A 27880-nucleotide genomic window follows, 5' to 3' on the forward strand; every position below is an offset into this window, starting at 1 on the left:
GTTTCACTTCCTATCTTCTTAATAATCTCTGTTTGCACTTAGAGAACAGCAAAACAATATTAACACTGTAGAGATGCCAGTGCTTGCAACCAGAAACACACCCCATGTGTAGAAAATGTGATTACTGATTTCATTCACTGATTTTGATGGTGTTTTGAAATTACAGCTAATGCTGTGTGGCCATTGTATTTGCTAATTGCATGTGTTCATCTGACCAGATAGCTTTGTAGGATTAAAAACCACTTTCTAGGTGGAAAACCCTGTCACCTCTATAACATATGATTTGCAGCAAAAACTATAACAATGTGCAACCATATAAATACAATAAAAAGAATATTCCACTGTTGGAAACTGCATAGTCAGTTACAAATCATCATAATTCAGCCAGTCAAGAATCAGTTAGGTGGTAACCAATAAAAAAATGTAGAGTAAGAGAGACTCTTTCTTTTAACCGCAATCCTACACACACAGGCCAGTACATACACAAAAATTCGTATCACCACCCAACACAAAAACTAGGTGTCATAAGCACCCTTAAACCCAGAGCTCAAACTATTTGTTCAAATGAACAAGCTCTAAACCAGGTATACAAGATCATCAACTATACATTTATAAAAAATGGATACAGTAAAAAAACTATTCACAAGATCCTCCACAGAGACACTAGTAAAAACAAAAAAAGATTTCAAGAATGCTATTGCCATACCTTATGTTAGAGGCATTTCTGAAAAAATAGACAGAACACTACACAAATACAACATCAAAACCACCCTTAAACTCCCGACAAAATTAAGACACCTACTCAGTTCTTCCGAAGATCCTCTTCCACACCTAGCCCACCCAGGGGTATACAAAATACAATGCAGATGTAACCTACCATACATAGGGGGAAACAGGGCAAACCATCCCAATTAGGAAGGATGAACACAAACGACACATTAAATACCTCCATTTTGGAAAAACCGACCTTTCTGACCATGCACTCCAACCATACCACAGAATTGATTGGAAAGGTACCAAGTCCCTGCACCACACCAAAACCTATTTTGAGAGGAAATTTAAAGAAGCATGTGAAATGTTCAAGCATAATCCAAATCTGAACAAAAATGATGATGGCCTAACCATTCCAAGAATGTGGAGGACCCATTTGCAACCTTTATAGCAACCAGAACAGGCCAAAGAAAAATCCCACTACAAGAAGACTTGAAGTGTTTTTTTTCCCTTAACATTCAATAGCAATGTGAACTGTACAAGTCCTGAAGAAAATTATAGTATAACAATCTGAACTGTACAAATCCAGAAGAATCTTAGTATATGAGGACTTTAGCAGAGTTTATTATAGTTTTTTTATTTATTTTATTTATTAATTATGTATCATTTTTTATTTTATTTTATTTTTTTAATTTTTTATTTTATTTTATCTTATTTAATTATCACTAGAGGTCAGGCTAAGAAACAGATTAATTAACAGCATAGATTTAATTTACCTTTATATAGTGCAAGAGCATGAAGCTTGGTTCTCTATACACATGACATTTCGATCCCTGTATTGAGATCATTGTCAGAAGGGATCGAAATGTCAAGTGGTATTTTATTAATAATTAGTAAAATAATCATTTCAACACGTGTGTTTTGTGTCCCTAAATTCATAAATATGAGAGTAAGAGAGAGATTGAAGTAGAGCATGTTGAATAGAGACGTGAATGAAATAGCAGGAAATTGAAGAGGATTCAGACATTCCTTCCTGCATCCCAAATCCAGAAATTTGGATTTGGGATGCAGGAAGGAATGTCTAAACATATAAAGGATTGGGATGTGTAGAGAGAGTTCAGAGATCAATGTTGATAGAGAGGAATGGCCAGTTGGAAAATATGGAGGGGGGGGGTTTACATCTGAGAAGTGGTGTTTAATAGTATGTATATGACCAGAAATTTGCTATCATATTTGTTTATGAATGTTTAATTATCTGCAGTGAGAGGAACAAAATTGTTGCATTGATAGTTCATTCTCTCAAAAATTGTCAACATAAGCAAGAAGAGGGTGGATGAGGATAACATTCTGACAGGAATAGATTGGAAGATGTAATGCTTTTTGTGAAAATGGACAAAGTAGAAAGATAGGAATGCTGCTGATGGTAGCAGAGGAGTTATGTTCATCCAAAGCGGAGATTTAACAAATAGTAACAGTGGTTTGGAGGCAGTATGATGTGAGGTAGAGGTGAACAGAACAAAATGTTTAGTTGAATATTGCTACAGAGATGGTAATGTGAAAGGCAGCAAGAAGGTAATGAATAAGCAGATTAGCTCAGCTATTAAGCAAAGGGTAATCATTTAGAGTGATTGTAATTATAGTGACAAAGATTGGAATGAAGAGATGTCTGTGGGCCAAGAAAATGAATTTCTTGAGTTTTTAACAGGCAACTTCCTCAGGTAATATATCAGAGAATGTTGTTATAATTTGGGTGTCAAATCTTCCCTTTGGTGAGATTGACCGTGAAATGATCATCTGGGTGTGCCTAGCCATATGAGCACTTCTGTGAGATATATTATGAACAATAAGGCTGGTGATTATGAAAAGGGATTAGTGAGCTATATCATGGAATGAGCAATTTGGGCTCTACTCAAGAACTAACTAGCAGAGGCAAAGTATGAATGTTTTCCAGAGGTGAGGCGGTTAAATAAAGTAGGTAGGAAATGAATAAACAAAGAGATCAGGCCTGCAGTCTGAAAGAAGGCATTATGGAGCTGCATAATTTCATCCATAGCAATCTGTCATCATGCAGAGGAGGTGTAGAGGAAGGATTGACAATGAGTGATCAGAGGTATATGGAGATTTTGTGATGATGATGGATAAGGATCTAAAATTTAGGGGACACATTGCTGAAATTGTCAAGATAGCACAATGGGTTATGGCAGTGATGTGGACGATACTGATATGTACAAGTAAATTTATGGTTCCATTGTATAAGTTTTGATCAGATTACATGTGGGTTATACAGATTTGATCATTTTGTGTTCAAAAGCATGAAGAGATATTGGAAAGGGATTGCAGGTCCTAATCTTTTTTTTCCTACTTAAAATTCCAGATACCAGAAACCACAAATGTGGTTTTTGGTCTCTGGAATGTTGAGAAAGAAAAAAGATAGAGAAAATGCAGTTTCAGAGTCCAGCAGATAGCTGGAGTGATGCATGGTGTTTTGCATGGAGGCTAGTGAATGACGAATGCATAGCCTGAGAGTGTGGTGATGACATGTGCACTTAAGGCATGGTGTGATAAGCTGTGTGTTTATACAGTGGGATCTCCTACAATGAGTCTTTTGCCTCCATTGAAGTCTGATAATATTAATAGGCTAATAATAAAAAAAGGACTTTTGAATTCTATATATTGCTGGACATTAATTTCTTGATCCTTTTCTTTTGCATCTTTTGCCTGTAATTATAAGGCAGGTGATTATAATAATCTTAGAAATCAACCTTGAGGCAATCCCATGAATTGAAGAATTGAAATTGTGAGATGCTACCACCATTTCATACGAACTAGTGATATTCAGAAAAGTTTGAATGATTGTTTGCAAATTATACAAAGTTGGAAAGAACTATGAACAGTAGAGCAGATGTGTAATATTTATTTGCCGTAATGGCAAGTTCTCTACCCCAAGTGAAAGAGAAAACATGATTTGGTGTAAAGTAGATGACTAGTGATATCACACAGGAACTGCAGATTAAAAAGAGGTAAAGAAAAAGCACAAGGAGAGTGGTGGAGAACCATTGCATGAGGAATGTAATACAGAGGCTAGGAAAGTAACTAGCATGATATGGAAGGCAAAACTTGAATATGAGATTAGAATATGAGAAGAAGAGATTAGCCCTGAAATCCAAGAAAATCTGAAAGAATTCTTTTGCTATGTGGAGAAGTGATTGTGAAAGAATGACATTTTCAGATAAAAATGGGAGTGGAGTGACTGATGCAAAAGACATAGTGGATGTTTAATGATCACTTTATTGGGATGTTTCATCCTGGAAAAAGATTCTCTACTGGAGGGATGGTTAGGGTTCAAGGTTTGGAAGTGTGCAAGAGGGGAGTCTGTTTCAAGTACTTGGGATGTCGATAAGGCAATATTATTATTTATTAAGATATATTAAGATAGTGCAACTACATAAGGGTGATGATAGAATAGAAGTATCATACTATCAACCATTTGTAATTCTTCTGTAGTTGTTAAGATTTTGAAGAAATTAGTGAGACTGTATATAGCTTTGGGTAGTAATAAATTTAGTTTAATCGTTTATCCAAGTGTGTGCAAACAAAGTTTGAAAGTATCTTCAGGACTGGGGTAAAGTGGTACAACACCGGGCAACTCCTTGCAAAGGTGGAGCAAGCTACCAGCTCTCCTATCTCAGTATCTCCCATAATGCAAAACACATCTCCTTGCGGATATGTATATAATGTAATGTTATGCATTAAGGGAAGGGCAACTACCCAGACTAGTTTTGACCTTTATTGAGGTCTCTTCAGTGGGAGCCAGGCCCAAGTGGAGATACCAGGCAGAAGCATTAGCAAGGTCATCTCCTCTTATAGAAGCTGCCAAATGGTGTGCCACCTTTTTATTAAATTACTCTGGATTTAGAGAAAGATGTTGAAAGTTTATTTTTCACTTGGTCAGACTATAATGTGAAAAATAAACTTTCAACATCTTTCTCTAAATCCAGAGTAATTTAATAAAAAGGTGGCACACCATTTGTCAGCTTCTATAAGAGGAGATGACCTTGCTAATGCTTCTGCCTGGTATCTCCACTTGGGCCTGGCTCCCACTGAAGAGACCTCAATAAAGGTCAAAACTAGTCTGGGTAGTGGCCCTTCCCTTAATGCATAACATTATACATATCCGCAAGGAGATGTGTTTTGCATTATCGGAGATACTGAGATAGGAGAGTTGGTAGCTTGCTCCACCTTTGCAAGGAGTTGCCCGGTGTTGTACCACTTTACCCCAGTCCTGAAGATACTTTCAGGCACAAACTTTGTTTGTACACACTTGAATAAAGGATTAAATTAACTTTATTATAGTCTGACCAAGAAAAATAAACTTTCAACAGCTTTGGGTAATGTTATCTCTGAAGACTGACATGTTTTTGCTTTCCTTTTATAATAAAGTAACAAGAGAAGTCAGTGCAGGAAAGGCATTTGACAAGGTGCCACTAGATAAATCTATATATATATATATTTAAGTTATAGCATATTGATGGATGGATTGGCTGTCTGATAGATATCAGCGTTGTGTATGAAAGGGCAGTATCAAGGATGCAGAAGTTACAAGTGGGGTCTCACATAGCTCACTGCTGGGACCTGTATTTTTAACTTTTTATATTAATGCCATTGTCAATAGATTGCAGAGAAATATTCAGATGATGTGAAGGGTGGAAAGGTTATTATTAATAGCGCAGATGTGATAGCCCTGCAAAAGGATTTGAAGAAGCTGGAGAGGTGGACAAATGAACGGGATTGGAGTTTAATGCAACTGCAACTAAATATTTGAGGTCTTGAAGTTTGGAATATGTGAATGGTAGGCTGCCTAGTCTGTTCGAGGGATTGTATAAGAGGAATTGGAGGAGGCAAAGGGACCTTGGGATAATGATTGATAGAAATTTGAAGTTTAGAGGACGTTGCAAATGTGAAGGTATCCCAGTGGATTGCAATATTGAGAAGGATGCCAACTAGCAGAGATAGTCTGATCAGGGCTCCATTGTATGAAGCCCTGATCAGACCATAACTGGACTATTAATAGTGTTCAGATTGGATTTCTGGGATTTGAAGGGGATAAATTAAGCTTGGTGAGAGTGCAAAAGTTAATAAAAAGAAATAATATCAGGACTGCACAATGTTAGCTATGAGGATAGATTGAAGGCATGTAAACTGCAGAATTTAGTAGATAGGAGAAAAGATATGATTGCAACATTTAAACTGTTGAGAGGTAGTAACAGGGTTGACACTGGGCAGATATTTCATATGGTAGAACAAGGGGAAGGAACAAGGATAGGGGACCCCCCTGGAAGTTATGAAAGAAAGTGGTGATTAAGAGTAGCTTTTTTTTCAAGGATGGTGGTTGGAGTATTATTATTATTATTATCCAAGATCCCATGGAGTCAATTCATCTAGGAGGTCCTTTTATCAAACACACAGCTCATACCGTGCTTTAAGCACACTCAAATTCTCTGCGGACACCACACTCTCAGACAAGGCATTCCAATCATTCAAAACTCTTGCATGAAAAAAACCTACTTCTCACTCACCTACTCACACCCTCCTTATACAGCTTCCAGGGATGACCTTTGGTTCCTCCTGATCACCCACTATTTTCTGTAGAACCTCTCCAGCATTAACCCTATAACAACCCCTTACTAAATTGTAGGTCTCAATCATATCTCCCCTCTTCCTCCTGTTCACCAAACTCTGCAGGTTGCATCTTCTCAATCTTTCCTCATACTCGACATTCCAGAGGTTAGAAACTACCTTAGTCAATCACCTCTGGACCCTTTCCAACATCTCTTCATCCTTTTGAAAACAGGTGACCAAATCTGGGCACAATAGTCCATGTGTGGCCTAATCAAAGCCTTATACAACGGAACAAGAATCTCGCTACTTCTACAAGTCTGTGTCCTCTGCATCATTCCTGGAATCCTTTGTGTTGTCTTCACAATTTTGATTGTGTCCCCTAAATTTTAGATCCATATCCACTATCACCCCCATATTTCTTATTTCCCCCACCTCCGACAATATATTCTCATCAAGCATAAATTCTGCATCCCATTTTTGTTTTCCAAATTTTAAAATCTTACATTTTGCAACATTGAACTCGTATCCCCATTCCCAGTCACTCAATGTATTCAAGTCTTCTTGTAAGGCCACAACACCTTCTCTACTCTTTATGGTTCGTCCCAACTTTGCATCATCTGCAAACAACTGAATATCTCCATCCAAATCTTCACCAATATCATTAATATACAAATTAAACAGCAATGGCCCTAAAACAGACCCCTGAGGCACACCACTAGTAACTTTCCTTTTCCTAGGTAGAACAAGGGGAAGGAACAAGAGCAGGAGATATTGCTCCCCCATACACAACTTGTTGATACCTATCAGATAGCTAGTCTCCAATCCAATATACCAATCTAATATCCAACCCGATCCACTCTAGTTTGACTATCAACTTATCATGTGGTAATCTATAAAAAGCCTTTGCGAAATCTAAGTATATTACTGTGTATCCTTCTCCTCTGTGCATGGAAGCAGTCACCTTATTGTAATAAGTAAGTAGATTACTAAAACATGCCATTCCTTTAGTAAATCCATGGTGTCCATGAAAGATAATACCATTGTTGCCAACCCAATTCTGGATCATAGGTCTCACAAGCTTCTCCAACAACTTAACCACAACACCTGACACAGAGATAGGCCTATAGTTTGATGCGTGAGTTCGATTACCTCCTTTATGAAGTGGCACAATCTTGCCCTCCTTCCACTCCTTAGGAACTTGACGTAGTGCAAGACTCATATTTAAAAAAATGTCAAGGCCAGCGTCAGCTCTCTGGCACATTCATTCAGAATATGTGGTGATATATTATCACGTCCATGCTTTTATTATCTACCACAGTCTTATTTACATCTAGTTTGCTCAACTCCCCATACACCTCTTGTTCACTTACAGATAGTCTCTCTTCCCCATCATCAACCGCTCTCAATCTCTCCATGAAATCACATTCACAAGATTAAAAGACCTTTATGAACTGCTCATTAAGTATCTCCACCACACCTTCTGCAACAGCTGTCTTTATACCATTTTCTCCAATCAGTGTCATCCTTCCATAATCATTCTTTCTTTTGCTGGCTATATATCGAAAGAACTCCGTAGGATTCTTCCTGGCTTCATTAGCTAACTGCTGTTCATACTTCTCTTTAGCTACCCTCACCAACTAAGTCACCCGCCTTGCCTGGTCTTTGTAGTCCTCATGTAATTGGTTTTTTCTACTTTTCTTATGCTGCATAAGAAATAATGCTCTTTTTCTCTGTATTGCATGCTTAATTTCTTTATTCATCCATTGCACACCTACCTTATTTAACCTTCTCACACTTGGAATACATATAGACATTGCATCTACTAGATAGTTTTTGAAAATCCCCCAAGCTGCATTGATCTCTTTTCCAGCTAACTCTTCATTCCAAGCTACACCCGCAAGCTGTCTCCTGAGCACTTCATAATCAACCCCCCCACCTTGTAGTTCCACATATACCCTTTTCTTACAGAGGTCCTCACACTGCTGGTAACCACCTCATGGACACTCTCACCAATTGGTAGGTAATTTGACACTTCATTTATAATTACTTCCTCTGATTAGATGACCAAATTGAAGACCATCAATCTGTGTGTGCCCTCTGTTATCCATCAAAAACTTGCTCAATTTCTTTACTTCCAATTGCTATTTCATCATTCCAGTCTGTATTGCCATAATTAAATTCGGCCTTAATAATCACTCTTTTCATAATTGCTTGGCTAATTTGAGTATACATTTCATAGTCACTACCATCCACATTTCCTGGTCTATAACAACATCCAACCAAGTATTTCAATCCATTCACCTCTATCTCACACCATACTGCCTGAAACCACTGGCACTATTTCCCTCTTGTATCTCTATCATCAATAGCACTCCCCCCTCTCTTTTTACCCCTTCTGTCCTCACAAAACACATCATATCCTTCCATCTCTATTCCTGTCAGGATGTTGTCCTCATCTAACTGTCTCACTTATTCCAACAATTTGGGTGAACAGACTGAATCAGTGCAACCATTTCATCTGCCTTGTTTCTTAAACTTCTGGCATTTGTACATAAACACAACAGCTCATTCCTGGATCCACATCTAGTTCCATTGATACCACTCATTCAATGTCATCTCTCCATGTTCATCTGGGGCCATTTCCCTTTTTTTTTGCTTATTCATTTTAGAAACCTCTTCATTTCCATCTGTTTCCTCTTGATCCCAGGTCATCTCATTCCTTTCCTGTCTACACATGTTCTCACATCCTCTTGGAGCATCCACCTTTCTCACGCTGTGTACTCATTAACTGCAGTGAATGAGTTTAAGGAATGATGGAGTTTGTGTTGCTCATTTAAGATGGATCTCCCACATTGACTCTATGGGGGAGTCTTGTATAATAATAATGTAAGGATGATGGGGGAAATGACCCTGAAATTTGGTCAACCTGCAGTTTTGATATTAATCCCACTTCTGCATCCTGATATCTAAATTTTTTTTTTCTTTCTCCATTTTTCCCTTTCTTAAAATTAAAAAAATTCTGACTTCTTGAAATGAAATGTTGACAATTTTCTGCATTTTCTTTAATGATTATCTGTGTATGTGTTATACAGATAATCATTTAAGAAAATGAAGAACTAGAAAAAAAAAAATTAGGTTCAGAATAATGTCAGTTTTATCCCTCTTGGTATTTGATATTGTTCCTCAAATCTTCAGGATTATTTTAATGAAATTAAAGTAGATATAATTGTATAATTGAGGGTCAGCAGAAATTCTCAACATCTGTGATATTGACAGTGGAACTCACCTCCCAAGATGAATCCATCTGATACAGAAAGGATGGTTTAAGTCCTATTACAACATAAGTTAAATGTAGGGTAAAACACAGAATATGAACCAAATATTGACATCAAAGGTAATTGAACTATAACTGTGTTCTAAATAATTAAATTTGAAATATGAATTTCTGAATAGTTAGTTGGAAGAAAAAGGTAGTTTCGACTAAAGGCTATAACAAAAAGAAAAAAAGGAAGTGAATAAGAGAACATTTATCTGTCAAAATTAATTTTTTACTATTCCAGTAGAAAATATATGGAATGATTTTCAGTGAGTTATAGTAACAGTGAATTTATGCAGCTTTTAGAAAGAATTAGTTATTATATCTGGAGGATGTGTCAATTAAAATGTATAATTCACTAATTTAACAGTGAACATATTATTATTTGTATGTATGGAAAAGATAAAAAATAAATAAATAAAAGGTGAGAGAATGAATTAGAGAGAGAAGATAAGTGAACATACACAAGCCCAACCTATACACAAGGGATGAATTTAATAATAAGTACACCAATTTAGTGATTGGCTATTCTTTTGCCTGCTGTTTGCATTTTTTCAGCAGTGAGTTAGTTGGTCTTGGACTGGCTATAGTTTTCCTCTAGGCATTCCATTTTTTCCCTCACAAATATAAAACCAGATGTGGGCACTTTTAGTAGTAGTTATAAATGCATTCAGATATCAATATGAATTTGGGTAATTCATAGAATTCATGCCTTTGTTACCCTAGATGGACTTGTCCTGCTAAGGCCAATATTTATATCGAAAAGAAATATTTGTTGCATTCTGAAATAACTTTATCCATTCCTCTCCACCATTTTTATTGTTTCTTCAACAACACAAAGTTTAAAACACCACGTGTAAGAGACTTCTGCCTCTTACACGTGGTGTATGTGTAAGAGGTCTTCACAAGGAATTGACTCCTCTCAGCATCACACATTATGGATGAAAGCTCTTGCTGATTTTTCATAATTTTAAATGTTTCAGTTTTTGCAACTTTTTTTTATATAATGTTGTCTCAGAAAGATAATGACATTCTTTTTTTATCCTTAGGAGATAAATTTATTTAATTATACATAATTATACCATGTAAAATTGCTGTTTTAAAAAGAATTTTTGATTGTTTTCTTTAATTGATTATTACTTGACAAAGTTTACTCGTTTGTGCGATTTCCCCCTTTTGGAATCATGTCTCTTTGTTTTAATGTCCTACAGCACTTTTCTCATGGCAGAAGCAGCAAATCTGACAGGTAAGGAAGCTCTGTGTTTTTGTAAATTAAAATCTTTTTGTGTGTGCACAAAATTAGGCTGCATAATGTATTCTTTGTTTCTAACTTTTCAGTTCTTTTTAATCATGTGAATAAGGAAACTGTAAAGAATGCATTTCAATGATTTGATCATTATTATTATTCAGGCCTCCATGGAGTCAAAAGACTCATTGTGGGAGGTCCTTCCTAAGAACATAAAGTCTGTCAAGACTCATCGAGGGGAGGTCCCCCCCCCTAAGAAACACAAAGTCTATCATACCACTCTTTAAACTCATTGACCGTTCTCACTCCCACCACTCCATCAGGCAATGCATTCCACGGTTCAACCACCCTCCACTCCTTACCCTCTTGCTCACAGTTTCCTTTCATAACTTCCAGGGATGGCCTCTTGTCAACACTCCTTCCTGCTGTTCAACCAAGCGAAAGAACTCCCCAGTGTCAACCCTGTAACCACCTCTCAACAGTTTAAAAGTCTCAATCATATCACCTCTCCTTCTATCCACCAAACTCTGCAGTTCACATTCCCTCAGCCTATCCTCATAACTATCCTTATTATAGGGATATTATTAGGGGTATATATTATAGGGATATATTATTATTATTATTATTATTATTATTAGGATATTTAGTGGGGTGTGGCTACAGACCCAGGAGCATAGAGGATGGGGACCAGGAGATGTTTAGACAGCTAGGTTTGGCAAGTGCAAGAAGAATGATTGTTATGGGAGATTTTAATTACAGTAGTATAAATTGGAGACTTGTTACAAGCATCCATAGGCATATCTTTTACAGGCAGTTGTAAAAGAGTCGTTATCACTATGGTGATTACCACAAATGTATTTTGGAATGAATACACAGGAAAAAGTTATGTTGCTACTGGTGATTTCTATCCTTGCATCTTACCTCTGAAGAATACCAAAAATTTTTTGAAATTAAGCATTTGCCTTTATAAGGTTAGTTGTGAGTGATTCACTAGTTAATTGACCAAAAATGTAGTGAATAAGGCTTCTTACTTGTTCTTTCAAATCAATTTATGCAACTATTTGTTAGAACATGATAATAACTACTCCATACTCGGAGCAGAGATTCAGCAAGTAATTGTCATTAATCTTATTCTGCAAGTTCTGATGACCTAAAGAATCTGTATTTCTTCAGCACAATGGATTGTCCCCATAGATTATAATCTATAAAGACAATCACTTCAAGCTAATCCATTGAGATGATAATTATCATCTCCACGGTTTAGCTTGAATCAAAAACAAATGATCGAGCAGCATTATGAAATATCATGTAGGCTTGGTCTACCAGTTAAACAAGGTTAAAGATGCCAAGAAATTATATTCTTGATTTCACTCTTTATCCAAATGTTAGCAAACAAAGTTTGTGCATGTAGTCACTTCACGACTGGGCTACTTGTATATAGAGGCTAACGACTTAAAATCAGTTGCCATAGTATCCCATAATGCAATGCACATATTCTTATGGACATTATAACACACTGCATTATGGGTTAATTAGTGAGGGGGATATCTTACAAGAAATGAAGATAATAAATCAGTCAGTCTGGTTAGCGTATCCGCTCTCCAGCCAAAAGGCTGCAGGTTCGAATCCTGTCGTGGGTATGGATGTTTGTGATTGTCTGTGAAAATACTAATTGTGGTGGGCAGTAGATGGCACTGGTGTAAAGCATGCAGTTTGTAGTTGGTGGATTGAGTGGTGGAAACAGAGTTGTAGAGTAGGTTCCCTCCCTCCCTCCCTCCCTTGATTAGTCTTTGGAGTCCCTGGAGGTGTCACACAATAATAATAATAAGAAGAAAGATATGGGAACAAGGTGTACAAAGATCAGAAATTTAGATGCCACTTGGCTGAATTTGTGAGGGCATCATAACTGATTATGGCAATGATAAGGATGATATTAAGATGCAGAAGTAATTATGGCTCCATCAAATAAGACCAAATCCATGCACAGATCTAGTCATCAGGTATTCCCAGGGATTGAGGATATATTGATGATCTTAAGATCATCTATATAGTTGTTGGAATGTTGGGTTTGAAAATAGATTGAGAGATTGCCACTTACAGAGCTTTGTGAATAGGAGAAGGGATGATATTATTAAGACACAAGGTGACAATCCTGTACAACCTTATTAAGAAGTAAGGTGGTAAAGGGTTGTTATAGATCAGCTACTTAAAGCCCTATTAGGATAATAGGGTGCAAGCAGGATAGTGAGGGACAGGGTCACATAGAGAAGTTGGTCAGTAAAATGCGTCACCTGAGTAGTGTGCAAAAATGAAGAGTTTAAGATATGGTTCAATGAGCTTCATTTGCAACAGTGGGGACCTCTTGTGATCGGTCTTTTGACTTCATCTGGTGTTAATAGTAATTCTTCAGAAAAATTGTAGAAGAGGAACTTGGGTAGGATCAATTTGAGTTCAGGCTAAATAGGAGTTTACAAAATCAGAATTTTTTGCTAAAAAGAATCTTATTTTGCTAGAAGGATCTTATTTAAGTTCTGTTGATCTTTATAAACATAATTGTAAAGGCAAAAGGAAAAGTCATAATAAGTTAAAAGAAGCATTATATAGTTATATTTAAGTATATATAGGTATATAGTTATATTTAAGTAGTAAGTCAGTAAGTAGAAAATGGTTTGATGGGAAAATCAGGTGCACACTATGCCTACTGTTATGCATCTATATGGATCCCTTTGTAAAGGAATGCAGTATTATTATTATTTCAGTAACCTCCATGGAGTCAAGAGATCCATCATGAGAGGCCCAGTCACAACATGTCTGTCATAATGAACTTTGAAATTATTTACACTCCCTGCATTCATAATGCACTCCAATAGTTCATTCCACTCACCAACAATTCTCCAAATAAAAAATCTGCTCCTTCCACTCTTCTTCACCACATCTTTATTCAACCTTCCAAGAATGGCCCCTCATTCTTCCCATCTTAACATCCACTCTTTTTATAATTCTTCTGTATTAATCTTGTAGAATCCCTTAACTAAATTTAAGGTCTTTATCATAACTCCTGTTTTCCTCCTATCCACCAAAATCTGTAATCCATATTCCCTCAAATGCTCTTCATAACCAACACTCCAGAGTCCTGAATATCACTTTGTTCTCTGGACCCTATCTAGTGTTTACACATCATAAAGAAAACCAGGCAACCAAATCTGATCACAATAATCCATGTGTGGTCAGACTATTGCCTTATATAGAGGTACAACCACCTCCACATGTCAGTGCACTTTTTATGTAGCAGAAATACAATATGCTGTCTTTGTAACACTTGCAATGTGCCCTTGGAACTTTAGTCCACTGTCTACCATCACTCCAAGATCCCAAATCTCATTCACTTCCTAAAGTACAGCTCTATCACTATAGTATGTAGTCTTATATCTCCATACCCCAAAGTTGTAGTTTTAATAATATTAAAACTACAACTCCACTCATATCTGTCCAAACTAAAAGTATATTTAAATCTTCCATATTGAACTTGGTGTCCTATTAAAATAAATTAAATATTTGCTGTAACAAATTTCATATGAAAAAAAAAAAAAAATTCATGTCAACAATAAAAGGACAAATGATGAAAACAGACAGGAATATTGAAAACTGTACAGGCAGCCCTCAGTTTATGACGGTTCAATTTACACCGATTCACAATAACACCTGGATGCCTGCGTATGCTTTCTTACCGTAGTAAGGTCTGACTGAGAAACAACTCAAGCAGGCACTCTAGTGTTCGAGTGTTTACCGAGCTACTACAATGTTTATGTATCAGACCTAGTTTTACTGTTGAATCTACCTAATTGTTCTATTTATTTTTATTTTACATACCTATGTATTTAAACTTATAAAGTACATAATTACATACCATGTCTGATAAAAGAAGTGCAGAAAAGTTAGCAGAACTTGGTGTTAAGGAGGTGCGGAAATCAATCACACTCAAAAAAAAAGATGGATGTGATTCAAAGAATGGAAGATGGGCAGACACGTGCTAATGTTTGTAGAAATATGAACTTACGTCCATCGACTGTTACTACAATTATGAAAAATGCAGATAGAATAAAACAGTCTGTGTGACAATCTACGGCAATACTAAATGCAAAACATGCAAGTTATAGCAGTGGTAAACTTGATGAAAAAATGGAAAAATTGTTATCATTATGGGTGGATGACTTGAATCAGAAAAACATTCCTCTGATGCAGGCTGTTATAACTGAGAAAGCAAAAACAATTTTTGAGGATCTTAAAATGACAGATGGAGGTGAAGAAACATTTTTAGGAAGCAAAGGTTGGTTCATGCGATATTTAAGTCTCGAAGTAAGTGCCATAGTGTCAAATTATGTGTTGAGGCGGCAAGTACAGGTGTTGCAGCAGCAGCTGCTTTTCTTAAAGAATTTCAAGACTGTGTAGAACAAGGAAGTTATCCTCCTGATCTCATTTTTAATGTTGACGAGACTGGGTTCTACTGGAAAAAATTGCCATCACGTACCTTCATTTCCTGTGAAGAACATTCTACTTCAGGTTTTAAAGCTACAAAAAATAGACTTTCACTTTTGTTGGGTGCAAATGTCTCCGGAACTTTGAAGCTTAAACCAATGTTGGTGTACCATTCACAGACACCATGCACATTCAAGGGTCTAAAAGCCATGCTGCAAGTCTATTGGAAATGGAACAAGAAAGCTTGGGTTACACAAGACGTTTTTATAGATTGATACACAAATTATTTTTGTCCACCATGCTTCACTTCTGTAAAGAAAATGATTTGCCAGCCAAGGCATTGCTTCTCTTGGATTATGCCCCTGGACATCCTCAAAACTTTGCTGAAGTAAGAACACCATTGGATGTCAAGGTTGTTTACATGCCCCCAAACATAACATCGCTTTTGCAACCGATGGATCAGGGGATTATATCAATCTTCAAAGCCTATTAACTCTGTATAACATTTATGGAAATGGTAAGAGTCTTGGACACTTCAGGAAAAACTATTAAAGGCTATTGGCGGTCATTCGTAAACGAAGAAGGTCTTCTGAGAGATATAAAAATGGCCGATTTACAGCATATCCTTGCAAGCATGGAGACATTGACTGATGAACTCTGCGAAATGGACCACAATTGGGAACGGAGTGCGAACGTAAAAAGAAGTGTAATCGCATCTATTCGACCTTACACTGAACTCCTTAAAGAAAGAAAAAAAAATCTTGGCAGTTAACACTGGATACTTTTTTGAAAAAAATGCAGGTGATCTAAACCAGGAACTTCAACATAGAAATATGTAATATCTTTTCGAAGTTTCATATTTTTTGTATATAATTTTGTTTTGTTTTCGTTATTAATAATTTTATTTTAACAAATATTTATGTATGTATTATCAAAGCTTTAAATATAATAATGTTACACATACTTCATGTACATATTTTTTGACTGCACAGAACATAAATTTGTATCTCCCATTAAAATTGGATTAATTTTACTCCGATTTGGTTTACCCCCATTTTTTCAGGAATGGAAGCAAGGTGTAAACTGAGGATTGCCTGTATTCTCGATGGAGAACCAATAGAACAAATAAAATATTGCAGCTGTGTAGGCATGTTCAGTGAAGATGGCAAATTGCAAATTACAAACAACAGGCAAAGAGAGTGACTCAATTAGTATGGATAACAAAAGTGTAGTATGAGCAGCAGTTAGCAAATGAACCAAAAAAAAATCATAGGGAGTTCTTTCAATATGTAGCCAAAAAAAAGTTATTATGGTAGGAAAATGGCATAAGGACAACTGCTTGGGATGACATAGTTGAGATATTTAATGAGCAGTTTGTAAAGGTCTTTCATCCTTGTGAATGCAACATAATGGAGTGTTTGAGAGCAGTGGATGTTAAGGAGGAGAGACTGACTGAGTGAGCAAGAGCTATATGGAGAAACGAGCAAACTTGATGTTAATAAGGCTGTGGGACTTCATGATATATCACCATGTATTTTGAAGGATCATATTTGTTTAGTATGAGTCTTACATTGTGTGAAGTTCCAAATGAGTGGAAGGAAGGCAAGATTGTACCATTTCATAAGGGAGGAAACAGAACTGAATCATTGGCCAATCTGTGTGTCAGTTCTTCTTGTGGTTAAGAGCTAACACACAGTGTTATAGAAACTGCTGAGAATCAGGATCCAGAATTAGTTTCACAATAGTGGTATTACCTTTGATGGACAGTACAAATTTACTGAAGAGAGGTCATATTTTAGTAATCTACTTATTACAATTAGGTGAGAGCAGCATTGGATGAAGAAGATAGATAGATACACAGTAGTATACTAGATTATGCAAATACTTTTGATAGATTACCACATAAGTTGATAGTTAAACTAGAGGAGATGTGGTTGAATATTAGATTAGTGCAGATTGGAAATCGGCTATCTGATAGATGCCAGCGAGTTGTATGTGGGGAGCAATATCCTGAAAGAGGAAAGTCAGTATTGGTGTGCCTCATGGACATTGCTGTTTAACTTGTAGGCTAATGATATTGGGAAAGACTTGAATGGGAATATTCAGTTGTTTGCAGATGTTACAAAGTTGGGAAACTATGAGGAGTAGAGCAGATCTTGTGGCATTACAGAGAAGACTTGAAGAGACTGAGTGAATAGGCATGAGAGTGGGGATGACAGTTCAACGTTGCAAAATGTAAGGTTTTAAAATTTGAAAAACAAAGATGGGGATGTAGAATTTACATATTATTGGAATATATTGTTGAATGTGGAGAAAATAAGAGATCTTGGAGTGATAGTTGATAAGGATCTAAAATTTAGAGGAAAAATTGGCATAATTGTGAGGACAACACAACAAATCCTGGCAACGATGTGAATGACACTGATTTATAGAAGTAAGGAAATTCTGGCTCCACTGTTTAAGACCTTGATTAGGGCACATATGGACTACTGTGCACAGATTTGGTCACCTGGTTTCTAAAGGATGCTGAGATGTTGGAAAAGGTACAGAGGGAATTGACTCAGTAGTCTAGTCTCCGGAATGTTGAATATGAAAAAAGGTTGAGAAGAATGCAATTTGCACAGTCTAATGGATAGGAGGAAGAGGGGTGCTATGATAGAGAAATAAGTTGATAAGGGTTTGTTAAAGGATTAACATTGAAGAGGTTTTTCATAAAATAGTGGGATTTGGGGGAAGAACAAGATGTTATCCCTGGAAGCTGTATAAGTAGAGTGTGAGCAAGGAGTGAGAAGCTTTTTTTTTGCATGGAGAGTTGTGAATGATTGGAATGAACTGTCTGCGAGCTTGTGTCTGCAAAGAATTTCAATGTATTTAATGCACAGTATGATAAGCTGTGTGTTTGAAAAAGGGTCTCCTAGATGAGTCTGTATCCATGGGGGTCTTGGGATAATAATAATAATAACAGACTAGTGATTTGGTTTGGTGACTATTGGCTGTCAGCTAGGTATCAGAAAGTTGTATGTGGGGCACAGTATCTTGATAGAGGAAGGTCACTAGTGGAGTGACACAGGGTCAGTTTTGGGACTATTGTTGTTCAATTTGTATATGTATGATATTGGGATGGGTTTAACTGGTGATATGCAGATGTTTGCAGATGATGTAAAATTGGTAAGAGCAGTGCAGAGTCAAGCAGATGTTATGGCCTTACAGGAGGACTTGCATAGACTACGTGAATGGGCAGGTAAGTGGAGTTATCAGTTCAGTGTTGCCACGTGTAATGTATTGAAATTTGATAAGCAGTGATGGGATGCAAAGTATACACTTGGTAGGAAAACTTTTCAGGATCAGAAGAGATGAGAGATCTGGGAGTTGTGATGGACAAAGACCTGAAATTCATTGGCTACATTGTACAAGTTGTGAAGCCATCACATCGGATAATGGCAATCATGTTGAGGACCCTGACATGCAGAAATAGAGGTTATGATAACTTTGTATAAGGCTTTGATCAGGGCTCATATGGATTATTGTGCATAAATTTGGTCACTGAGTTTTCATGGTGATAAGGATATGTTAGAAAGGTTCTACAGAAGATTCACAAGGTGGTTAGTAGTTTTTGGAATGTGGAGTATGACCAAAGATTGAGAGACTGTAAATTGCAAAGCCTCGTGAATAGGAGGAACCTGGGGAATATGACTGAGATATATAAGAAAGAGATTTTTCATAGAATTTGATGTGGAGGGGGTAGAACAAGACGCCAATTCTGGAAACTGTATAAGGAGCGTATGAGCAGAGGAGTGAGGAGAAGGTTCTTTACATAGAGAGTGGTTGCTGAGTGGAATGCATTGCCAGAGTCTATTGTGAATGTAGAGACATTGAATTAGTTTAAGGCACAGTTGGATAAGCATTGTGTGTGATAGTGTGTACTTCCCATGATGAGTCTCTTACTCCATGGAGGTCAGATGTTAATTATATAATAATTATTATTATTATGTGACACCTCCAGGGAGTCCAGGGGCTCATCATGGGAGGGCACACTATTCTACTTCGCTAAATACATCTCATCCTCTCCATTACTACTCAATTCATTACACTATAATCATCAATACCATCTATCGTCCATCATCGCCAACAACAGTATTAATAATAGACATAAATGAATTTATGATGGCATAATTTAAAAAAAAAGCTTGCAATGAGAGTGGAAGGAGATTTGTTTGCAAAGTCTAAATAACTAACCAATAATCACAGCCACTATATACATTTGGTAGTTCAGTAAATAACTATATGGAGGGGCTAATCCAATGAACTAATGATGTTCATCAGGTGATTTCATTTAGGCATGTCAAAAATACATGTCTGGTTGATGGAGTAACAAATCATCTTGTAGAATTTGTTATGCTTGTTATGTATATTTATTTCTCTGTTTTATGAATATTTTCATGGTTTTCTAAGAATTTTTTTTTTGTTTACTGAGGATCAGTATACATTTTACACAGTAATTATTATTATTAAGAGATACTTCCAAAGAGTCAGGGACTCATCGAGAGAGGCCGCATACTTCATGCACCAGCTGTCATACTTATTCTTGAATTTATTCACACTGCTTGCACACACGACATCCAATGGCAATCCATTCCAGTTACGCACCACCCTATGAGAGAAAAATCTAGCCCCCCCCCGCCCTTCTTAGTGGAATTCATTCTCAATTTCCATGGATACCCTCACATCCTTTCCCCACCCTCCATAAAATGAAAAATTCCATCTACTGAAATTCTCTATAACCCTTTCAGAACTTTGTAAGTCTCAGTCATATCACCCCCTCTTTCTCCTGTTTGGTAGTTTTTTGCAGCCTACAAATTCTCAATCTGTCTTTATAATCAGTATTTCACAATCCTGATATTTTTAACACTCTTCTTTGCACTCTCCACTGTATCAGAATCACAATGGAAACCAGGAGACCAGACTTGCATACAGTACTCCCAGTGAGGTGTTATCAAGGCCTTGTAAAGAGGCAAAATGACATCCTTATCTTTAGATGTCAAAGTTCGTTTTAGCATTGCAATTTACTTTTGAGTTGTATTTGCAATCTTTGCTGCATGGCCCCTGAACTTGAATTTGCTATCTGCTAACGTTCCAAGATCCCCAGCTTGATAAGTTTCTTCTAGCATAATCCCATCAATATAATAAGACATTGGATATCTAATCACTCCAAAGTACATGACTCTACTGACATCCATTTTTCCCATGCCCACAATTCCAACCTATTGAAATCATTCTGCAGGTACTGCATATCTGCAATATTCCTGATTTTCTACCTATCTTTTTATCATCAGCAAATAGCTGTATGTTACCTGTGAAATCATTTCCAATATATCACTAATGTATAGATGGACCAAGGACTGATCTTTGTGGTACACCACTAATTACCTCAAATCTTGCAGACTCACATCCTCCGTATACCACTTTTTGATATCTGTCAGTTAGTCATCCTCTTATCCACGCTAATATTTTATAATCAAAATCCATATTCTCCAATTTATGCAACCGAATACAACACTTCCTTAGCAAAATCCAAAAGTATCATGGTGTATCCATTCCCCTTGTTTAGTTCAGTGGTAACATTATTATAGAATGTGGTCAAGTTGCTAAAACATGAGTTTTCCTTAGTAAAACCATGCTATGCATTGCAAAGTAGAGATTCTCTGTCAACCGATTTCTGAATATGAGCCCTAACCAACTTTTCCAAAATCTTCACCACCATACCTGAGATACTGATGGTTTGATATTTGGATACATCAGTCTTTGCACCACCGTAATATTTACTTAATAAAGAAACGTTTATTCTTATTATCATCCATATAGGTACATACATATCATTATTACATAAAACTTCCAATGGAGCCATTGTCTTTCAGACATTATAACGGTTTGAGAGACTTTCCACACACTGGTTTCATCCTTTTTATTGAAGTCTTTTCACTATAGTTAAATCAGTATAAGATGGTATTATGCTTTCTAATCAATGGAGAGAGGGAGGGCTTTGTACAACATATTTCGAAACGTTTAGAAATATTGGTCACAGTGCATTGCATAAAAGTAAACACCACAGGAGGGAAACATCATCTTCAAGCTCCATGACAGTTTCGCTAAAACTGTAGAATCTCACCAGAATAAATTATGGCAACAGTGCATCCAGTGGGACAGATTAATCCTTTGCAAGTATTTAGCAATGCCTCTTTGTAAATGAAACTTAATAGTTATTCTTTGACCTCCAGAATTGTCGCACTGAACTTAATAGGATACATAATTTCCAATCCTCATTGGAATTATCCATGATTTGGTGAATACTATATTCATAATTTTTTTTTTCATTAGTGGCTCTTCTTTCTTACCAATAATAGATATCTCATATATGCTAGTATTTCTGTAGACCTACCACTTCTTATAATACATAAAAATATTAAGTTTTATTCAGGAATAGATAAAATTTTAGTACATCTTTTGTTTCTGAAGAATGCAATAAAATGTTCATGTACTTTGTAAAAGATTCCAACTTTAACAGATGCCATACTGCAGAAGCAAGAAAAAAGAATTAGCTTTATTGTATCACTAAATACAGTACAGAGACATTTACAGAGTATATACTAAATATAGTACATATGCTGTAAATGTAGTGTAATTAGAGACAACTGGAATCCCATTTCATAATGAAAAACACTCCCCTCTCACAGACACTGTTGCATGCATGCAGACAAAATAGATTGATTCAAGCACTAAATATTAGCAACTCTCTGCAGACAGTTCTATCCTCAGAAAAATTACCCACAGAAAAAGCTACTCTTCTGGCTCCACACTTTGCTTCCAATGCATGCATAACAGACAATGGTAAATGCCCCAACCATCCCAGATGCCTAACATACAATACCCCTGATATCCATTTTCCAGGAAGAGATCAGAAAAATATTATTATTGTTATTATTACTACCCAAGATCCCATAAGAGTCAAAAGGCTCATCTGGGAAGTCCTTTTATCATATACACAGCTCATACTGTGCGTTAAACACACTCAAATTCTCTGCAGCATCCACCTTTCTCATGCTGTCTACCCTGAGCTTCCCCGTTTCCTTGTTCCTCTTCCACACTCATTTTCCATACTCATGCCACTCACTTCCTCATTCATAACCACTCTCAGGGCAAGGTATTCCAATCATTCTAAACTCTGCATGAAAAAACCCGGCTTCTCAATCCCCTACTCACACCCACTTTATATGGTTTCCAGAGATGACATCTGGTTCCCCCTGATCTCCCACTATTTTCTGTAGAATCACTCCAGCATTGATCCTATAACAACCCTTTATTAACTTGTAGGTCTCTATCATATATCCCCTCTTCTTCCTGTCCACCACACTCTGCAAATTGCATCTTCTCAATCTTTCTGCATACTCTGCATTCCAGAGGTTAGAAACTACCTTAGTTGGTCGCTTTTAGACCCTTTCCAACATATCTTAGTCCTGAAAACCAGGTGACCACATCTGGGCACAATAGTCCATGTGTGGTCTAATCAAAGCCTTATACAATGGAACAAGAATCTCCCTACTTCTGCAAGTCAGTGTTCTCCGCATCATTCCCAGAAGCTTTTGTGTTGTCTTCATAATTTTGGCTATGTGTCCCCCAAATTTTAGATCCTTATCCACTATCACCCCCAGATTTCTTATTTCCTCCACCTCCGACAATATATCCTCGCCAAGCATAAATTCTGCATCCTATTTTTGTTTTCCAAATTTTAAAACCTTACATTTTGCAACATTGAACTCATATTCCCCCATTCCTGTACCAATCACTCAATTTATTCAAGTCTTCTATGTAAGGCCACAACACTTTCTCTTCATAGAAATTTCTACTCTTCATAGTTGCCAACGTTGCATCATCTGCAAACAACTGAATTACTCTAATCAAATCTTCACCAATATTATTACTATACAAGTAAAACAGTAATGGTTCTAAAACAGACCCCTGAGGCACACCACTAGTGACTTTCCTTTTCCTTGATATCACTCCCTCATATTGACATCTACCTATCAGATAGCCAGTCTCCAATCCAATGCACTAATCTAATATCCATCCACTCTAGTTTGACTATCAACTTATGTGGTAATCTATCAAAAGCTTATGCAAAATCTAAGTATCTTACTGTGTATCCTTATCCTCTGTCCAAGGAAGCAGTCACGTTATTATAATAAGTAAGTAGATTACTAAAACATGACCTCCATTTAGCAAATCCATGCTGTTCACGAAAGATAATACCATTCTTGTCAACCAAATTCTGGATCCTAGTTCTCACAAGCTTCTCCAACAACTTAACCACAACACCTGACATACAGATAGGCCTATACTTTGATGCTTGAGTTCTATCATCTCCTTTATGAAGTGGCACAATCTTGTCCTCCTTCCACTCCTTAGGAGCTTGGAAAAGTGCAAGACTCGTATTAAAAAAATAATATATTAGGATTTATTTTGGCACAATCTTGCCCTCCTTCCACTCCTTAGGAACTTGGAAAAGTGCAAGACTCGTATTAAAAAAATATGTCAAGACCATCGTCAATTTCCTGGCACATTCCTACAGAATACATGATGATAAATTATCAAGTCCCACAGCCTTATTAACATCTAGTTTGCTCAACTCCCCATTCACTCATGTTCACATAGTCAGTCTCTCCTTCCCATCATCAACTGCTCTCAGTCCCTCTATGAAGTCACATTCACAAGATTGAAAAACCTTTATGAACTGCTCATTAAGTATCTCAACCACACCTTCTGCAGCAGCTGTGTTTGTACCATTTTCTCCAATCAATGTCATCCTTACATAATCATTCTTTCTTTTGCTGGCTACATGTCAAAAGAACTCCTTAGGATTCTTTTTGGCTTCATTAGCTAACTGCTGTTCATACTTCACTTTAGCTACCTTCACCAACCAAGTCACCCACCTTGCCTGGTCTTTGCAATCCTTGTGGAATTGGTTATTTTCCGTTATGCTGCTTTCATAATGCCCTTTTTTCTCTGTATCGCATGCTTAATCTCTTTATTCATCCATTTCATGCCTACTATATTTACCCTCCTCACCCTTAGAACACATTTAGACATTGCATCTACTAGATAGTTTTTGAAAATCCCCCAAGCTGCATTGATCTCTTTTCCAGCTAATTCCTCTCATGCTACACACGCAAGCTGTCTGTTGAGCTCTTCATAATCACCCCCCCCCCCTTGTAGTTTCACATATATCCTTTTCTCACAGAGGTCCTCCCACTGCAGGCTACCACCCAGGTAATCACCTCATGTTCACTCTCACCAATTGGTGGGTAATTTGTCACCTCATTTATAATTACATCCTCTGATGAGATGACCAAATCCCAGACCCTCAATCCTCTTGTGCCCTTTGTTGACATACTGTCTGAGGTAGCTATCCCTCAAAAACTCAAGGAACTCATTTTCTTTACTTCCTGTTGCTATCTCTTCATTCCAGTTTATATTGCCATAATTAAAATCACTCATAATAATCGTCCTTTTCTTATTTGCTTGTATAATTTGATCATACATTTCATTATCACTACCATCCACATTACCTGGTTTATGACAACATCCAACCAAGTATTTCATTCCATTCACCTCTATCTGACACCATAATGCCTCAAAACCACTGGCACCATTTCCCTTTTGCATCTCTACTTTGAATGGACATAACTGTTTCTCTATCATCAATAGCATTCCCCTCCCTCCCTTTTTACCCCTTGTATTCTCACAAACACATCATACCCTTCAATCTCTATTCCTGTCAGGATGTCTTCCTCATCTAACCATGTCTCACTTATTCCAACAATTTTTGGGTGAACAGACTGAATTAGTGCAACCAATCTGCCTTGTTTCTTGCACTTCTGGCATTTGTATTGTACATAAACACAACAGCTCATTCCTGGAGCTACAGCTCCAGTAATGAGCTGTTGTGTTTATGTACAATTCCATTGATACCACTCATTCGATGTCATCTCTCCATGCTCATCTGGGACCATTTCCCTTTTTGCATATTCATTTTAGAAACCTCTTCAATTCCATCCTTTTCCACTTGATCCCAAGTCATCCCATTCCTTTCCTCTCACATCCTCTTGGAGCATCCACCTTTCTCATGCTGTGTACCCCTGTCCATCTTGAGCCTCCTCATTTCCTTGTTCCTCTTCCATTCTCATTTTCCATACTTATTCAACTCACTTCCTCATTCATAACCACCTCTTCAATCTCTCCTGTCTTACTGTACTGTTCTTTCACATCACTTCCTACTTGATCTGATTCATTCTCTGTACTTACTTCTCTACCTTCCAGCAGCAGTCTCTTCAAGCGACTCACACCATAACCACTCAAATGCAGTCCATCTCTCTTATATAATTCACATCATCTTTGAAACTCATTCCACACATTAACAAACTGTACTCCTTTCTCCTGACACATTTCATCTAACCTATCATTCATAATCCTTGCTCTCCACCTGATCTCATCACAGTCATACCTAGGCAATAAGCTTACTACCCATCCTGTCACACTATTCTCTTTTATCCGTCTAAGCAGCCTCCTGATATCCATTCTGACATGCTCTTTGTCCTCTGTCAAGTCGTTCATGCCTATTAAAATCAACTCCTTTGCTTGCTCCCTCCTCATATCCAATGCCTCAATCACTCTATTCATTTTACCACCTGGAAAACATAGCTTGTGCATCCTCTTATCCAGCACACCTTTAATAATCGCCATACAATGCCACTTGCTCGTCTTTTATTAACTCTTTCATACCAACATGATTTATTTTAATCATTTTCCCAAAATTTCTTAATTTCATTCCACATCCATTTCATCTCTTGCCTCATCCAACCCAATTCAACTTTCGAATCTCACATCACATTCTCTCTATCATTCAATCTTTCTAATTTTCAAACTCTCGACCCCCGCTTCACACTTTCACTCTCATTCATCCTTTTGAGTTTCTGTACTTTCGGTCCATTGCGTCCAATTTTCACCATCATTCACTCTTTCAGTTTTTCCCATTTTCGAATCATGTGTCACACTATTTCCGGTTTCATTCATTCTTTTGATTTTTTCAACTTTTGAACCTTGCTTCACACTATTTCTGGTTTCATTTATTCTCTCAGTTTCATTGCCTTCAAATCGCTCGTTTCTTTTTCAATCATTGTAACAATTTTTTGCCTTTCTTTCACACCATTCTCTTTTGAAACGAGCACTCATTCTCCCTACTAACATTTTTTGTTATAAAATTCATATTAGCACTCATCAAATCCTTGTTTAGCTCACTCATTGCATACACCCTCCTTCCATCTGCCCTAAATATCCACAAATCATCTGTGTAATCAAAAGAATACATGTAGCACACACCTTGCACTTCACAAGACAAGATTAAGTTAAAGTCATGGAATGACAAAGCTGCTACCATCTTTCCTCTGCTGGTTACTACTCTAAGGTCCAGTAACAATGAATTTGTAATTAAGTTTAGGCAAAATATCCCACACACTATTAATACATTAATACTAGTAGTGCACAACTTTTATTGCAGCTCTTCCAAGTTAGATACAAAAAATTCTCCTTGCCTTAATGGCATTTCTCCAATTGTCCTGATAGTTTGTGCATCAAAACTGACTTCTATCCTATGTTGCCTATATATATATTCTCTTACTCCCCTGATAGCTATCCCATAACCTAGAAACTGACCTATATTCAACCCATCTATCTAACCAAGAAGGGCGATAAGTCACTGCCATGCAACTAACGCCCTATCTTGCTTACTTCAGTCCTGTCTTAAAGTAAGGGAAAAAATCATCAATTAACTCCTACACTAGCTTGAAGGCACCCACCTAATAAATGACTGCCAGTATGGATTCTGCTTACATGTGTCACCCATCTCTGGACAAATGCCATGGAGATGTTTGGCAAAGCTCAAGTGGTTGCATTTGATATCTCCAAAGCTTTTAACTGGGTCTGGCACAAAGGCTTACTAAGCAAACTACCATCATTTGGTCTGTGTCAGGACTTCTGTAGTTGGATTGCCAGCTTTGTCTGGATACGCACTGTGTGTGATGGTGGACAGTTCCTTATCCTCTAACCATTGAACTAATTTCAGGGTTCCACAAAGTTCTGTCCTCTCACCAACCCTCTTCCTGCTATATATCAATGACCTACTTCAGTTGACCTCCAACCCAATACACAGTTTTGCAGATGACAGCACATTGCACTTCTCTCTTTCATTTGATAAACCTTACTCTACACGACTCACCTCAACCTACAGAACATCAACCACCACCGCCCTCAATTCTGATCTCCGAGCCATCCTCCAATGGGGTTCAGATAACCTCGTCAATTTCATTCCTAATAAAACCCAGTTCTGTCCTATTTCTCATTAAGAAAAAAAAAAAACAATTTTTCCTAGTATTCTTTTTGATTATACTCAAATTTCCAGATAA

The 27880-nt window shown here is 37.1% G+C and overlaps 1 protein-coding gene across 1 annotated transcript in view; it reads left to right on the forward strand.

Moving 5' to 3' along the window:
• LOC150100485 (sodium/hydrogen exchanger 9-like) overlaps positions 1-27880 on the forward strand; it is a 481199-nt gene that overhangs the window by 213255 nt on the left and 240064 nt on the right. The window contains exon 9 of the mRNA XM_090402508.1: positions 10787-10892. Coding sequence (XP_090258634.1) covers positions 10787-10892 — 106 coding nt within the window. The remainder of the gene's footprint in view (positions 1-10786; positions 10893-27880) is intronic.

The sequence above is a fragment of the Typopeltis vanoorti genome, chromosome 13, assembly GCF_054136105.1.
Source record: "Typopeltis vanoorti isolate ZY-2024b chromosome 13, IOZ_Tvanoo_1.0, whole genome shotgun sequence".
NCBI lineage: Eukaryota > Metazoa > Arthropoda > Arachnida > Uropygi > Thelyphonidae > Typopeltis > Typopeltis vanoorti.